The 17,819-nt window shown below is 42.9% G+C and overlaps 1 protein-coding gene and 1 long non-coding RNA gene across 3 annotated transcripts in view; one reads left to right on the top strand and one right to left on the bottom strand.

Moving 5' to 3' along the window:
- The window catches only part of CREB3L2 (cAMP responsive element binding protein 3 like 2), a 69,692-nt gene that overhangs the window by 15,328 nt on the left and 36,545 nt on the right, over window positions 1-17,819 (bottom strand). Inside the window, exons 2-5 of one of the 2 annotated variants that reach the window (XM_068190840.1) lie at window positions 15,732-15,948; window positions 3,701-3,867; window positions 2,038-2,125; window positions 107-285 (exon numbers count right to left, since the gene is read on the bottom strand). In XM_068190840.1, coding sequence (XP_068046941.1) covers window positions 107-285; window positions 2,038-2,125; window positions 3,701-3,867; window positions 15,732-15,948 — 651 coding nt within the window. Of the gene's footprint in view, window positions 1-106; window positions 289-2,037; window positions 2,126-3,700; window positions 3,868-15,731; window positions 15,949-17,819 lie in introns of both variants that reach the window. The other variant, XM_068190839.1, reaches the window with a different exon arrangement.
- On the top strand, window positions 4,419-4,807 carry LOC137474356 (uncharacterized). The gene is made up of 2 exons (XR_010999318.1): window positions 4,419-4,630; window positions 4,702-4,807. It is a non-coding gene; the product is annotated as an uncharacterized lncRNA (long non-coding RNA).

Raw genomic sequence — 17,819 nt, 5'->3', positions numbered from 1 at the left:
ACAACAACAGAAAGTTAGCAAATCTCTGTCAAAAACGGTAATTAAAAAAGATTAAAAAAAAAAAAAGACACACAGATAAATGGTGGAGAAAGCCAGCTGAACTCACATGTGGTGCAGTCAGGAGAGGGGAATTGGAGAGCATCGAAGCTGTGCGCGACGCAACCTTCGCCGCGGCCTGGAGCTGGATTGGGCTGGAAGGAGGGAGCGAGCGAGCTGGGCTCTGCCCTCCTTCGGAGTCACTGCCATGGCTGCTCGGAGGGGTGGGAGGCAAATGCAGGGGATCCACTGCTAAATGGCAACAGAGACAGAAAGTAACACAAGGGTTTAAGGGGTCGATTCAAATTGCCACTAAAGCCACCACCACCACCACACAGTTTCCAGAACTACGAGTGTCTGCTAAAAAATGGATCAAGCAGAAGTGGCAACTTGGAAGAGGTTCGGAGCATGCAGGTCTCCAAAGAAGGAATGAAATGCAGCAGCTATCTTTAGGTTTGACAGACAAAACAGGGCTCTGTGCATATGCTCCAGTCACTTCTACCTACACTTCTGCTCCTTCTTCAAATGCCTTGAGGTTCATGTATAATGTAAAGTACAAGTTCCCTGTCCCTGGGAAACCACATTAACAGAGGGGCTCTGAGCCAGCATACTTTCTCTCCAGAAACAATAGTATTTTCTAACTTAAAACATTAGATTAAACAATCTGCCAGTATTTGCAAGGGAAGGGATCACATCCAAGGAGTTACATGATCAGGAAGGAGAGAAAGGCCTCCTAAGGACATGATTTGGCACATCTGAGAAGTGACTGACAACCTAGTGACAGCAAAGGCTTCAATGCACTGATGGTGCAGGAGCAGCACAGGCAGCCACCACAGGAACTTCTTTCACACTGCCTATCCAGGGCCGTAAGATAACCTCAACTGCAGCCAAAAGAACCTGCTCTAGAATTGTCAGTCAAAGTGCTGCTTATGACCCACTCTTATTAAATGGACAATTTAGCAGATGCTCAAAACAGCCGTAACTAAGTCACTTTTCCTCTGAGCTAAATTTACAGCAATTGAATTCTGAAACAGGAAGATACAGGGCAAATTTGCCACCTTCCACTTCTGTTATGCTTTGCAAATTTGAGTTGAAAAGATCAAATGGGTGGTGAGGGAGGATGGAAAAAAAAATAGTAATAAAAAAACCTATAATACTCTTTTTGTCTCACATGTTAGCTCTTGCAGTTGACAGAAGAAGAAACAATTTGAAAACCAGAAAGGCCCTTAATCCCACAAAGTGAGCAAACAAATCTACACCTGGGTTGAGATACAGCCTCTCTTTATTCACCTGCTACATCATTTGCTTCTCTCCCTAGAGCAGTGCTACTTACCCACAGAAATTAATTCACTAACAGAATATCAAGTGTTTCTAACTGAAATGCAGTTCCCTGCTCAGATCTTATACCAAATATTTGGCTCTTCCAAAGTTTTCTTGGCTTTAAAGAAAACTTTGGAAAACTTTAAAGAAAACTTTAAAGTTTAGCTTTCAGGGTAGGGATCTTTGCTCCTCCTTTCACATTAGAGTGAAAGTACAAAGAGATAATGATTGTTCTTAAAACTAATATGCTACAAACAGATTCACCTAACCTTTATTTTCATATAAACTCACATCCTGCTTTTGCATCAGAGGTTAACAGTGAAGTTTCTTATATCTTAACTAAGTCTTCTCAAATTGATTTCTTTTCTATCCTAAACAATCCTGTACTTGAATAATTCAAGCTCCCCTCAGTACAATTATTAATACCGCACAGAGAAAAAGGGATCGTTTTCTTTTGATGAAAAAGGGGGGGAAAAAAGAAAGAAAGAAAAAAAAGCCTCACATAAAGGCTTAGAGAGACTCTGGCTTTTCAATAGCCTGAGTTGAATCCCTATAAAACAACAGCTTCAGCCTAAAATCTAACATGGTGAATGAGAAATCCAAATATTTAATCAGGGTAAAGTACATTTATTGTACTTTCTGGACATCTACCCCTACATTTTCATTTGGTATTTAACAGACCTTCCTTAGAAGAGAGGTTCAGGAACTGATCCACTTCATGGGGCTCCAATTTAATCTCTGGAAGAACTTTCTGGGTCAGTGGTTTCATCTAGAAAAGAGAAATTAACAGTATGAAAACCTGGAGTACACATCTTAAAAATCCTAATAGAAGGACACAAGGATTACTTCTCCATAAATGGAGAGGTTTCCTGTCTTCCTGCTCTGCCACAGGCAAAGCTTTAACTGCTTCACACAGTTTGCTAAACCAGGCTACAGAGAATACTGCCCTGACTACTCCAACTATGGCTTTTCTTACTACTATATTTAGCTAAAATAAAAGATTACGCCTCAGAGATGACATTTCAGACTGCCAGCTAACATGTAACCCACTCAAATTACTTCTCTTAGCAACAGAGCTGCTGCTAGGATTTGCTGGACTGCACGGTCTGTTTGAGCAAGGACAGAAACACCCCTGGGAGTCAGGGAGAGCCTCTTAAAGGCCATTGTCATCTGGGAGCAAGAGCAAAGTGCCACTCACTGAGCACCAGGTTTTGGGACCCAGGTTCCTTTCAGAGTGCTGAGGAGCAGGAAAAGAGACAGTCACTGCTGACTGAAGTTTGGAAGACACCTGGCTTGCCCCACTGACAAGGCTGGGACACCAGGCTGCCAAGCTGTTGCCCGGAGCCTGTCTGTGTGCTGGCCCGAGGAAGCCAGTCTGGCACACCAGCAGGTTAACTGCAGCCAAAATCTCAGTAACCTGTGCAACTAATGCATGCAACAGCAATGAGCCACCAGCAAGTCCCAATACTCTGCAAACCACAGCATCCCAAGCTACAGCAGGACTACGTCCTGGGAACAGCACATTCAAGCTAGCAGAAAATTATGGGAAACTTGTGCTTAGCTTTTTTCAGTTTCTCATAAAATAATTTCTGTTGCGCATATTTCTGATCCACATCCAAGTAGAAATATTTATTTTCAGCATATATCAACTCCCCCCAGCCTGGACTGACATTGCATCCTGGGGGCTGACAACAGCCATGCCTCTTCCTCTACTGGCTGGGGACACTGGTGAGCCACAGCTGCTGCAGTTCGTTCTCCTTAACCCAACCACAGCCAAACTAAGCTCTTAAGAATGCCCGCTGGCTGCTCCAGCTGTGGTCAGAAAAGCATCACAAAGCTCCGTGTGAGGCTGGTTGGTCTGGAAGTAGCAGCAGCTTAAAATGTCAGAGCTTCACATATCTGGCAAAAGTAACTTTGCAGGCAAACAGGGAAACTCTCCAATCAATCCAAACAAGGAGTCTTGTGCTGCTTAGGAAAGGCACAGCAGCATGAAAGCAAGTTCTTATGAAAGACACTTAGCTTAGGCTTGATAGAGCAAATGGATTAGTCAGTTCAGGTGCAATTGGTTCATTAGAAACTAATCAAATATTTCTAGAAACCCAAGAGCCCCAGGCTTTGGGGCTAGCACAGAAGATAAAGTTGTGTATCCAACCATTAAGAGCTAAAGATGCAGACAACAAGCTCTTACAGCAACAGTGGGACACCAGCAAACATTAAAAACCATTGGAACAGACTGCAGCGTGCACCCTGGACTGCCAAGCTCTGGCACCAAGGAGGCTACAAGGATATGCAGCCTTAGGAGAAGCTGCAGCTAACTGTGCAGAGAGAACAGAGTCGGCAGTACCAGGGCATCTGTCTGTAGCTCGGGCTGTTCCCCCTCCAGCGACGTGGCCGTGACGGTGAGACTGACTGAGGGAGCAAGGCCTGATGTCTCACAAAGCCCTGGCTCAGTCTTTATTGCAGCTGGAGTCAACTCTGCAGCCAGACACCATTCCTCATTTTCCAGGTCACCTGCCAGGGAAGGAAATTGGACACCACATGTTTAGATCAGAAACAGAAAGACTACAAATGAAAATAATGCCATTCCTCCTCCAGAGAAGGGAAACAAACACAGAAGACATTTTAGTCTATCAACAAAACTCTGCCCTTACTATTCAGCTTTCAGTCAATGCAAACAACCACGCCATTTCAGGGCTGTAACCTAATCCTAGCCCCAGGATACAGAGAGGAGCAGCGAGGAAAGACACGGAGCACTAATCACTGCACATTGCTGAAAGCTGCTAATGCGTAGCAGAACAAGACTAAACAAGCCACCGGGTAAAGCAGCCTAATGCCTGCTGACTCAGTTTATTCCTCCTTCTAGAGATAGCCTTTAGCTGGACTTCTGCTTCTTCAACTGCTTGCAGGCAGCAAATAGCTCAAATGGTGGGATTATACTTTTAAGAACAAAGTATTTGTCGCACCCTTAACTTCATTTTTTTCCCCCAAGGGTTCATTTAGCACGTGCAAAAGAGGATACAGGCTTTGATGGTTTCACAGGAGAACCAGTGCCATGGTGATCATGCTAATTTCCTCCACAGAGCCTCTGGGAAGTCACAGTACAGGATGCATATTTTATCTGACAGCAATGAAACGTGCATCACGTGTTGGCAGAATTATCCCCTAACTCCACTTACTGAAAACTCCCTAGTCCAGAGAAAGCCATGCAACTTTTTTCTAGACAAAGCTGAAGGGTTTGCCCAGCATTGTCAAGAACTGGAAGAAGGTTGGCATGGTAAGTTTAGCTCCCTATTTCCATTCACTGATTTACTTGCTGAAAAAGGAAGTAAATGTCCTGTTTCCCAGGTCTCAAGTATAATAGAGTACCAAGAACTTAGCAAGAGTCAACCTTTGAAACAATTCCACAAGGCTATTAACAACGCCCTCTAAAAACACAAAATAATCAAATGCATTTTTGTCAATTGCAATTCTGCCTTAGCAAACTTCCTAGTCCAACTGAAAGACTTTAGTCTTTCTCTTGCAGGAGAATACCCTATACCAGGGGCACTGCATCTGAAAGATGCATGTGGCTCAGTCCTCTGCCACGACTGAGCAGTAGTTGTGAAAGGCATATCCATTGAATAGTGCATCTGGAATCTCAAAGCAAATATACATAAAAGGAAAAAGAGTGCTGATCTTTCTTTCAAAGCTTTCTACTGTCTTCAAACAGATTCTTTACTGCGTATATGAAATTAAAAGAGAGAGAGCAAAACCATACACTGTAGGGCTGGTAAAAGCAACAGAGCTCTGAATTAACTGCGTGCTGCACCAGCATCCTGGGAGGCAGCCATGGGGCTGTGGCTGTGCCACCAGCATTCTGCAAGGCTGCACAAGACCCTTCATTCACAGCTGAGTGTATCAAGCTGGTGAGATGTCAACAGAGTTCAGCTGCAAACGGGTAACAAAAATAAGAGTGGGCTTACTTACAGCCTGTGTTGCTGTGTGTCCTTGCTATTAAGACCACACACACACACACAGAGCACACAAGCCCTGGGCAGAAGCTGGGTGCCTGGAAGAAGGGAGAAGAATGCACATCTCCAGTGCTAGTAATTACTTTGTGGTGGGACCTAACCTCCACCACTGGCAAGGAAGGAGGTAATTTGAATAAAGACACACCAAGGAATTAAAAATGAAAAATACATATCCTGTAATCAGAAGCTCAAGAACAGCGAGGCCAGCGCTCTGCCAGGTTAACTGCAGAGCAAGGACTAAACACCATATTTAAGCTTCTGGAGAGCTTACTCCCAAAGCTGCCTAGGAAATGCAAAAATAGATATATTTATGGGAAAAAAATAGATAGGCTTGTCTAAACATTAATTCAGGAGAGAGGACATTGCTCTTTTTCAACCCTCCCTGAGCCTCTCTAGTCACAACACAAAAGCGCAGCTCCCTCCCAGCTTGCTGGGTATGCATCATTCAGGTAAAACATATAAAGTGGTATCTGCCTGGAAATCCAGAATCCCTTGGCAAATGCAACTTTCAAATGCCTGTTTGGATAACTTGAGTCAAAATTGGCCCCACTTTGCCTTGTGCAGATCCTCTCTTTGCTGCCTCTTGCACCTCTGGGTCAATCTACCCCTGGGGCAGCACCATTGTGAAGGCTATGGATAAATGAGAGCTATTAGTGAAGCCAGTAATTAGCCCTTAATTTTCTCAAATTTGTATCATCATGAAAGTAGAAGGGAAATTCAGCCATGGGTGACCAGCACAACAGGGCATGTCCTCGAAGGTTGCACTTTATGATGTTTATCACCTCTAACCCCCAGACTCATCAGGAATTTTCAGCTGCTCTGAGACAGCAAGATATTCTGGCCTTTGGCTGGTCACTTCACTCCTCTGGAATCCATCGTTTTACTCCTCTGGAAGCCAACTTTGCTGATAAACCTGACATCCCTGCCATCACCACTTAAATCTGCATAAAGTGCTCAGAGTTATTCGAGGCTTTAAGCCAGTCTAACCAGTCTGTAGGGTTACAGACGGTTTCAGGCAACAGCAACACGCTGCGTTTAGCACTGAGCACTAATTCTGAACAACCACATCTGGCACTTTTCTGACACTGCCTCTTACAATGCATGGTGACAGCTGTCATTCCAGATGAATAATCCCGTGAAAGGAAAGGATGGAGGACTGGTCAGATCTCACCTTGATATACTCTCCTCTCCGCCCCCCCTCTTTTTCCAAGTCGCTGTTACACATTCCCTACCAAGATCAGGGAGTGTTGTGCTACGAGTTACTTTCTTTTGACACATTCTAGCTTCTGAAGTCACCAACAATCCCTCCTCTGCTCCAAGGGACCTGCAAGGACATTTCCCACTCTCCTTTCTCCTCCTCCTGAGCACAGCAGGTTGACATTATCTGAAAATCATTCTTAGTTTACTTCTACAATAGCTACTTAGCATCTTAGTGTACCCTGCCAAGCACTGTACTAGCAGAGCAAAGTGGCAACCCTTCTCCCAAAGCCCCTGAGAATGTAACACAAAATGAGAAAAACTTAGGCAAAGGGGAAAAAAATGGAGCAGGCTAATAGATCAGCGGTCATACAGAGAGATATGGCACACCCTCCAAGGCAACAGTATTTCTGATAGAGGGTTATAAAGAACCACGAGAGGAGGTTTTGCAGAATAATGAGAACAAGGAAGAAGGTGCATGTGAAATTCTAAAATGAGAAAGACAACAGGAGCTGGCTCAAGAGACCCACTGGAGGAAAAGGGAGGGGAAACCAAGCAAGATGTGCTGTGGTAAGAGTAAATGACTGGTGTCAAGACATTAGAGGTGTTTATATTTATATCTGACATGATCCAGGAGGTACATGTGAACTTTTGAGCCACAGTCCAAAACAAGAAGCTGAGAGTATTGCCCTATTCATGTTTGTCTAGAATTTGTGCCATCATGAAGATGGTACAAATTCTAGACAAATATGAATAGGGCAACACTGCAGCCTCGAAGGTGAAACAAAATATGCTGCAAGTCATTCAGATATAGAGAGAAGAAAGCCTAAACAAGAGATTTGGCTTTCCAAATGGCTAGGAAAATACACATCATAAGTATTGTCACTTTGGCTCTCTTGAAAAATCTCAGGCTTCAAAACAGTTCACTGTTGAATAAGTGATCCTGGCTGTCAGCTGAAATTTTCTACAAACCTCAGAACTCTATCATGCAATGACTGTTTAGATAAGTAGCATTCCCCTTTACCTACGCTTTCCTAAGTCCATAAATGCTCGGCATTTTGGCACATGGGATATGTAATTTAGGGAGTCCACACAGTACTTGGCAAAATCCCAGCCAACACTTCTACATGCAATGCACTCGTGCTGATAAATTGCACATGTGAACTGAACACTCAGGTTGCAAAGCACCCAGGTATTAAGAAATACCTATGAATGTTTAACTGGGTGTCCTTTTGCACATCAAATACACCTAAAAATAGGAATGTTTTAATAACATAACCAAACAATTTCTCTACAGAACCCATGCTTTCATTTCTGCAACAAGCAGAATGCATGGTGCTTCACTAATTGAGAAGATATTCCATGTTTTATTCTTTGTACTGTCTCATGCACAGCCTCACCTCTCCTTTACCAAATATAATTCAAACTTTGTTCCCACAGGGCTATTTAATTACCTTCTAGGGAAACACTCCACAACCCGAATTCAGTTTCACAGTGGAGCTGAAAATTCAAGTGAGACATGGAGAGAGGCAAAAAAGTAACTAATAATTTTAAATGGCCAACTAGAAACAACTGGAGACAACTGGAATTGGATTTTTCAGATTATTTAGCCCTGTTATTATAGTTGACCAAAATACAGCAGGCACTGAGCTTTCAGGCTGGGCTGTGAGCATCTACCACTGCTGCAAGTTAAACATCAGAGTTTCAACTCAGCCACCCAAAAAACCCATTCACTACAGCCACCCAGGGTTTGTGACACATGCACCTAAAATCTCCTGTGTCCAAGACTACCATTACATTTCTTCAGAAAGCTTTTGTGTGCCTATCCTGTCATCAAGCTTGTGCCTCTTCTCCTATAGACTTGATGATGATTGTCAACAGAAATGTGCTCCTCCAAGCATCACAGCTGTAGCTGTAATCAGTGTGTGTGATTTAGGCACACGTGAAAAGCACACAACCAACAACAGCTGTGTTTTTACATGTCATAATTAATAGATACCATTTCTGTATTTGTAAAAAAAATTTTAATATATCTGTGTTTATACACATAAATTAAAAATTCCACATAGTCTTTTAATAAGAGCATGTGCAGCTTTCTAGGATATTCATATCTCTCAGAAGAACTGCAAAATTTTGTTTCTCTTCTTGTTCCATGAACATGATATGGAAAGGCAGGGTAGGGAAAGTGGAAAACAAGGTGAAAAATGCTTACCTCAACTGTACAGTTTTCTAACATCAGAGTTCCCAGAAAGTTTTGATTTCCTTTTTTAATTTTTATTCAACTAATTCTTCAATCCTGTCCAACATACCACCTCTTTTCCTGTGAAAAAGTAGATCTTCTCCAACACTAAATTTCACCCTTTCTGATAATGTACAGAAAAACTTATAAAAATAATTAAAATGGTGTTCCTTGCTCCCCACATTCTTTTCAGCATTCTTCTTAGAGTTTACAGAGAAACCTGTTGCTGGATAATTAAGTTGCATGTGCATTTATTGTGCGTTTTTAAATAAATGAGAGATGCACTCTGCATCTCACTCCTCTCAAGTACAGAGAATGCAAGTACCCAGAAAAACAACATGGGTTTCACCTTTTTTTCCCCTGCAGTAAAAAGTAAGATAGCACCACTATGTAAACAACCCACATGAAGGGTGTACCACTGAATCCAATCTTTAAGGAGAATAAAAGCCCATACCACCATTATAGATCTCCATCACAGAGAACAGATGCATGCACTGAATGTCATTTCAAACCAGTGTGCAAATAAGACCTCTAGAATCACCACAGGATATACCCTTATCTGTATCACCAAAATGAAAAGGCAGCTTTTGCCTCCTCCCTAAAGTTCCCCGTTCAAGTGATGGGTAGAGAAAAACAAAACTGAAAACAAGACCACAGACTATCAGTCAAAGTGCTCTGCACAGGTATCAGAAGTTCCCTAATGAGTCAAAGTGTTCTCCAGCCAAGTGTACTTAAATAACCTCTCTCTTCAGCTGTGTTACAGATTTGAACAACAGGGCTTCAACTAATTCCTTCCTTCTGGTGCATGGCAGACCTCACACTGCCACCATGCACCAGAGGGCTGCATGCACAGCCCACCTGGCTTCTGCACAGCCGTGCCATGGACGACCACCTGCAGTCTCAGGCTCAGCTCACCACATGTTAATGACACACTCTGATGCAGAGGGTGCCTAAACTACACCAAGGGTCCCTGTGTGCAAAGCTGGCCTTTGGACAAGTGTTCAGCCCTCACCTGAATCCTCCCTCTGAGGGGAGTGCCTCTATACACTGAGCAGTGGGATCTAGGGATGCTCATGAGCTCTCCACCACAGAACAGCTGCCAACTGGGAGCCAGCTAACTGCAATGGAAAAGCCCCTCTTGGAAGAGGCTCAGAAGTTGTTGGTGGAGAAAATATCTGCTTGATCTGTCAGAGAAGCACCTCTGCACCATGAGCCCAAAAGGGATTCTGATGCATACATTTTGGGCATGCTGCTGGACATGTTACTTGCAGGGAAGGAAGTTCAGTATCCCCAGCTTTGCAGTCTGAGCCTTTCCAGCCTCCCAAAGGCAAATTGGACCTTTCTGGATAAATAACTGCTTCCTTCTCACTCCCCTGAGTTTGGATGGTTCTCAGTGCCCAGCTCTGGGCTCACATAACACTCCCTGTCAGACACAAGCCGTGTTTATTATGCCTGAAATGCTGAACTCCAACACCTCTACCTCTCCCCCTCTCTCCTTCGGGAGGTGAGAGCCCACATTCATCGACAAACAGTTCCTCTTACAGATTTTCCAGATGGCGTTTCCCCCTCCCGGCGCGCACACACGCTCCCACCGCAAATAATGAAACCGAAGCCCTCAGAACTGCTGCCACAAAAGAGATACTGTTTGACTACCAAACATTGGGGTCCTTTTCATAGTGCCAGGAAGGGAAAATTAAATAAAGGAGCAAACATGAGCAGCAGTGATACACAGTAATTACAATGCATAGCAGAAATAGCTTTTTTCATAACAAATGATCATCGTTCACACCAGCATCCCCTCTTTGACCAGCATGGAGTCCATGTAAAAACCCACAGACAATTTGCATCACTATCAAAGTTACTAAGATAGAAACAAAGACCTATCACCTTTATATACATGGGAGTCAGGCACAGACTGAGGTGGTAGCTGGATTTACAGCCTTAAAGTTGGATAACATTCAATGTCCTGTATAAGATTATGATTTGTTTCTTTTAAGGTATGAGAAAGTTATCCACGGAAGTACTGTTGTCAAATAGAACAGTTCTCTCTCTCAGGTCCCAGTTTTTCTCCTCACACCTCACGCAGATGCTGCGAAGGCAGATCTGTATTACGACTTCAACACATGCTCACAGTACATAACTAAGTGAGCACAAGCTGTCAGTGCAGCACTACAGAAAAAATGAGATCACTGGTTTGACAAACAGCAGGACTGGAAGTGGGAGGAGTATTCCCATAATATGCATCATCAGGGAAACCATTCCTGGGAAATCAGTTCCTGTAGTCACTTGACAAAGAGTTTGAAAAAGAAACTGCAAAGGTCCCTGTATTGAGAAAGGCATGGCAATAGCTGGAGGTCTAGAAGATTCCACCTAGGGAGAAACACCAAGGAAGTGGAGGACATTTAGACTGTATCCAAGCAGCAGTCAAGAGGGAACTTAATCACAGCCTACAAACACCTAGGGAAAGAGGTTTCAGAGAGCAGATGGTTCTTTAAAAGAAACAAAGGCTATAATGAGATCTCATCTATGTGTAACTGGAAGCTAAAGGAGGCTAGACTGCAAATAGAGCTGACAATTATTAACAGTAACCATAAGTAAAAGCCCACCTCTAAATCAAAACAAACATTTTTCAGACATGCTGCTGCTCAGGTAGGAGTTACAGGGTTGATGCAGAGTGACCTATTGAGACTGTGGACCTTGGATATATAGAAGTTCAAAAATCTTCTCGTACTCTGGTATGAATTTAGTTGTTCTCATACAGAGCGATGCTTTCCGGCACATGGTGTGATTCTTGGGGTGTCCTGTGCAGGGCCAGGAACTGAACTTGATGATCCTGATAGGTCCCTTCCAACTCAAGAGCATTCTATGATTCTATGACTTTAACACTGTAGATGGTGACAAGGATTGAAATAAAAATCACTCAAATACAGGCCACTCACACTAAATGGCTTTCTCATTTCCTAAATAAACACACCAAAAAAAAAAATTATGCAGAAAAAAAGTCGCAGGAATATGCTCTAAAATATTACCAGTCTAGCTTTGTCAGCAACTTTTGAAAGCACAAGTGAATTTCTTCTTTAATTTCTGTTTTCTTTAAAGTCAGGGCAGCAGAGATTCCTATTTTCATTGTTCACATTACACTGATTCAGTATTTGGACAAAAACAGACAGATTGTACCCATCTATATATAGCAAATAAATTAGAATATGTAATATAACCTAATATAAATAATAAAACTCTTATGACTCACATATACACCACATATACACATGTATATTATATGTGTGCATACATATGGATACAAATAAAATATATGAGGATCAACCTGAGCCTCAAGCCCAGAGGTGCCTCTATGCAAAGAGACAGCACATGACACTGATTACTGCTTGTGAACTCCATACCTAAGCAAGGGTTTGTCATAGCCCTGCCTGAGATGAAGGATGCATTTATTGTTGAAGGGAGAAAAGTGGGAGCCATAGTGTTGGGGGTTTTGTTTGGTTCATTTGGGTTTGCGTTTTTCTTTTTCAAACCATGTAGGTAGATGGACTTGAAATTTAAAAGTTGAAAAAGGAAATTCGAGTTTTTAAAGCACATTACAGAAAATCATAACCTCAGCAGTAAAAAAAACCAGTAACAATACAGGTTGCAGTCTGGGGCCAGCCCCAGTTTTGGCACAGCTAGGAGTAAAACAGAAACACACCATTTCAGCAATCAGTCTGTCAAACCTTCAGCCAAGACAAGCCTATTCAAATCCAAAAGTAACTTCAAAGCATTCCTGAGCAGGAAAGCACCAACAGGAGGGGCAGGTGGGGACCCAGACTAGTCTCAAAAGCAGAGCCCTTTGGGGACTGGGAAAGGAATGCACCCAGCAACCTGGGCACAATCTGGGGAGGCACAGCATCCAAATGACTGGCCAGCTGTCCATTGTCTCTGCCCTGCCAAGCTCACAAAGTGAAAAAACACCAGAAAAATCAAACACATACTCACCACAAAACACCCCCAGCACTTGAACTGATCTCAGAGGATGAAGAGCCCCACAGGGATGCTGCTGGCTCTGCCTTCACATTCCTGCTACACACCAGCCCCTCAGTATTACCTGTACTCAGCTGTCACCCATGCATCTCACATGTCCAAAACAAGGGACAGCCACAATCCCAAAGTTTGTGCCCACAGGTAACAAGATCAAGCATGGGAGGGCAGGGAAAGAGCCTACACTAAGTCACTAGAATAACCATAGTGCCTGCTGAAACTTGGGTCTTGCCTTGTTCCTGGCTGCCTAACCCACAGCCCTCCCTTTCTAAAAGGCTGCAGAGACTGGAAAACTGAAGACAAACCTGCACTGACCACAACAGAAAATTAGGCTTCTTTCCCTATTTCTTTACAGCTGTCAGAAGTGAATCTGTGCCTCAAAAGGCTGCAATGAGATCTCCCTTACCCATCAGCCCTATTCCCAGCTTCTTCAAGTCCTTTCAAGAACATTTTCCACTCCACAGCTTCTTCCCACTGTCCTTCTCCACAGCCACTCGACAGTTGTTTCAAAAACCCCAGGGCTCAAAACTAGAAAGCAGAAACCTGGTGGGAGAGAAGTGGCAGTGCAGCTGGTGTGGATAGTTTGTACACAGGACAGAGCCTCCGTTTTCATGTTCCAGCCTGAAGACCTCCTCAGGCCATATGCCTTATTCACCAGTTCAGGCAAACAAAAGTGATCAGCCAGCTGCAAGCAGGCAGGTCAAGCCTGTAAATCTCTCTCCCTCTAGTTTTATGCAAAACTGAGTCTAAGAATAGATTCTTGTTGTGGGGAGAAGCCAAATAATGCATTAAATGCCAGATGTCTTGCACACATGTGCTTTAAAACTGACACCTTCAGAGAGCCCACACTATCAACAGGCTGCAAGTATTCAAAAAATTATTCTGTATAAAGCTGGGGAAATGGCTTCAATACAGTGAAGTCAGAAAAGCAGGGAAAGTCAGTGTCTGGACCTTGACTTTATGGACACTTAAATGTGTTCTCACATTGAACTTGACAGGACTTCTCGGAAAAGTTAAACCCAGACTTAAGAGTTTCCTAGGTTTTACAGTTCTAGCTCTTTTTAGAAAAACTTTATATAAAATTTACAATTAGGAATAGGTCAATTCAGCAGCTGCAGAAATCACAGTAATGGGCAGGCAGTGGCCAGCAAGAAACAGCTCACAGCAGAAATTACTCGTTCCCCTGCAGGAGTAGGCAGAAAAATGGAATCAGAGCAACCAATCACTCCACCATAATGGCTGACAGGAAACATTAAATAACATTTCCTATAAGGTGGTGGAAGACTTGGGGCAAGAGGGGGAGAGGAAACAAAAGACAGAAAGAGACACCAAAAGGCTTAAGCCTGTCTTGAAGATCATGTGCTGAACAAGGCCAGCCTATTTCTCAGCCTCCCTGCATGCTGAAGCTCAAAAACCATGGCTCACCACGGAAAAAACATGAGAACACTGCAAGTGCTCACCAATCTCCCCACTGGGATGGGTATTTGGAGAATGCAAATTTTTTGGACATTCCATATATGTCTCAGCTCCTGCCACTCCACAAAACCCTCCCAGCTCCCCAGCAGCACAGGATTATGCTGGAGCATACAACCTCCCTGTCCACACTCTGTACTTTCTGGTCCCCAAAAGGACACTGGTGCTCCCAGTGTCTGTGCCCTTACTCCTTCATCAGAGTTGTCAGGAGCACCGTGTACCTTCATTGTCTAATAACAGAGATGCTTTCGATCTCCAGTGTCAAACCCTGCAGTACTGCTATCCTCAAAATCCTCTTTTCCTGCTCTCACAGATTCAAGGAATGAAAAATCATCAGGGGATGCCTTTGAATATCTATTCACTCTAATACTGCAATTTCCTTAAGTATTTCTCTGAGCTTCACTGTTTTGAAGTCAATAGGTGCAGAAAGGTCATGAGCATGATTATGGGGTTAGGATTAAATAAAATCCTGAACACCAAGAACTACTCCTCCTCCTTTCTTATGAAACACTCTGCAGAGTGAAAATAACACGAAATGTTTTCCATTCATTTTCTATTTTTAAACCCACTTGTTAATGTTTCTTGGCTTTTAAAAACATCATTTGACTACAGCTCTCTTACAGTGGTCTCAGCAGTATGAATTTCTTCAGGAATCTTCCCCAAAGGAAACTCCCCTCACTTTTAGCCTAATTTGAAGCTTCGTCCTATTAACTTCCAGAAAAGCTTGGTTTCTGATGTTCCTTGTGCTTGTTTTCCCTTCCACAATTAATACCTCCAGTATGTGTTAATTTAGAAATACCCACACAAAACAGCTAGGAAATAGAAAAACTGAAGACTTTCTGTAGATGATGTTTCCCAATCATTTCTGAAAATCCCGTCCCACATTGAAAAATCCTTCTCACAGGTTTTATTAGTTGTCAAATCTCTAAAAGATTTCATCTTGTTCCAACAGAGCACTTTGGACTACAAAACTGTCAGCCTTTGAAGACCTCTCTGGTGGATCTTCACAAACAGTTTAGCTGGTCAGTGCTTAGCCAAAAGCACTAATCTCTCTCCCTTTTATTGTAATGCAGCTTAACACTCCACTGCTTTGTACTGTAAAGCTAATGGTGAAGATAAACCAATTATTAATAGTCAAAGTCTGGCATTGCAATTATTCCTTACAGTTACCAGAGATTCATGGTCTCGCTCCTCCACCAACCACTTCACAGGAGAACAAGAAGGCTGGATCTCCTCCTCCCACCATTCTTCCCTTTCCCCTTTTTCCCCTCCAGATGTTTATAAATGCTAAATTACAGATAGCTGTTAAAAATGCTATGGATTTTCATCATTTTCTATGGGTCACCATTTTCCACAGCCACAGTTCCACCAGGAACATTTCGTTACTGCATCCTCACAACAAATGAACATGGCTCAGTGTGTTATACCTTCGTTAAAGTTGTCATCAGTCGAGATGTGGGTCAAGGGAGACTGGGGTCGGGAGTCCCCACAGAGGGAATAGCTGTGCTCAGCCTGGATGAGGGGTGCTGGGGATGCCGGAGACAATTCCACTTCCATTATTTCATTCTTCTCAGACAAGAAGGGATCATTCAAGAGCTGGCCTAGGACATCAGGTGAAAATTCATCCAGGAACTCTGTGAAGTGCTGTGGAGACAAAAAGGCAGGGGAAAGTTTATTTCCTTGCCTGTCTGTCATGCCAGCCACAGGAGGGAATAGATGAGAACAATTCTATATGTGCACTGGGCATCCGTGCCAGTCAGCAGCAGGATCTACCAGCCCTGTCTAAGAACCTCCTCCTCCAATCACTACTTCAAGCTGAAGAGCTACAGCAGCTAGAACAAAAGTCCTCTCAGAGGCATACATTACAACAGAAGAGCCTGTCATTAAACTACAACAAATATGGAAAACAGAAGCATGGTACTCATGTCCTGAAGCAGTCTCCTCCTGCCACACCAAAGGTACTCACGATGGTGCACCACCAAAAATGGGAAAGCACATTTCCCTCAGAGAGAGTGAAAAGATCCTGCAGGATCTATCACCAGAACATGTTGTGTATGGAATAGAATATAGGGGGTTAATGCTCACTGAAGCACAGAAGAAAAATGAAACACATTCCAGCACAGACTCTGACACCACATATGACTATTTTAGCTGTGCAGAACATTCCGTGTGCTCCAGGAAAATGGGTCCATGCACATCCGCAGCCAAGCAATTAACACATTTGCTATAAAACGGGTTTCCTGATTGATTTATGTATCTATTTTAGAAGTAGCATTCCACCTAGAGCCCATATCCAGCTTCTAGGCCCCAGAGCTAAAGCTCCTGACAGCCAGTACTAATTAACACTTTATCTATTGCACTGCATTCATTACACCAGCAGCACATGTTAGATCTGTATGCAGCGGAGTAATTTCATGTTTGTTTGTTATTCAAAATGAGCACAAACCAAACCTTGCAATCTATTTCCTCCAAACTCCAATGCAGTTCCCATCAAAAACTTTGTCCCTTCATCATCTTTCCAATGTCAAAAAGCTATATCTTTGACAGATGAAAAATCTGCACTGCAACAAATCATTCCTGTTCATCTCATTCACACAAAGAATTCTATTTTTGTAACAAAATACTTGCACAGTGAATTGTAATGAGATTTTCTGAACAATGAGCCATTATCTACCATCTTATATAGAATCTTTGTCGGCTGAGGCACGATGCTATAAAAGTCTAAGTTTGTTTGATTTGTTTAGTTTTTGCAAGCAGTATTGATCTTGGCTCTTCATCATGCTCTCTCCTGCAGAAACAAACACTGAAATTCAAGATTCAGCTTCCTGTAGGCTGAATTAAGAATTAAACAAGTCAATATTGTACAAACCCACAAGGGAAGCGGTGTGCTCACGCCCTCACATTTCACAGCTCCAGCAGCACCTGTGGCCTTGAAGCCTCATGCTGAAAACCCGGAGCACAGCTGGCTCTCAATGAGTTCCTGGATGGTCAAGCACCTCTTCCAAATGCTAACCATACCTTTTTTCCAAAATCAGTAAGTCTTGAGTCAATTCTGACCGACAATGAGGAAAAGAAAATACTGACTGAATGCAAGGCAAGAAACAGAGGACCACAGCTGCTATGCTGGAGTAACGAAGTAGCTCAAGAAAAGCCTTTACAAATGGCAAAACAGATTTGTAGCTTCATATTTACTTACTGTAAATCAAACACTAATAAACTCTTAGAGGACTCTGCAAGAGGGTCATGACCACCTTACAAAGTGTCATTTATTTTAATTTTGATACCCAAGGACTCACTAGCAGTTCACAACCAGGTGCATCCCAACAAGGATAAAAGTATAAACTACAACACCCCACTGCAAAGAAAAAAGAAAAAGGATGCACAAGAGTGGTTGAACATCCTGGTATATCAATAAAGACACTGAATAAAACAGGTAGGCAGCCATTAATGTGTAAACAAGGCACAGAAATACTTCCCAGCCACAAAAGAAGTCAAGGATGAACCTATAAAAAAGC

This window comes from Anomalospiza imberbis, chromosome 5, assembly GCF_031753505.1.
Source record: "Anomalospiza imberbis isolate Cuckoo-Finch-1a 21T00152 chromosome 5, ASM3175350v1, whole genome shotgun sequence".
In the NCBI taxonomy this organism is placed as follows: Eukaryota; Metazoa; Chordata; class Aves; order Passeriformes; family Viduidae; genus Anomalospiza; species Anomalospiza imberbis.
Note: the sequence above shows the minus strand (reverse complement) of the source record. Positions and strands in the feature narration are given on the sequence as shown.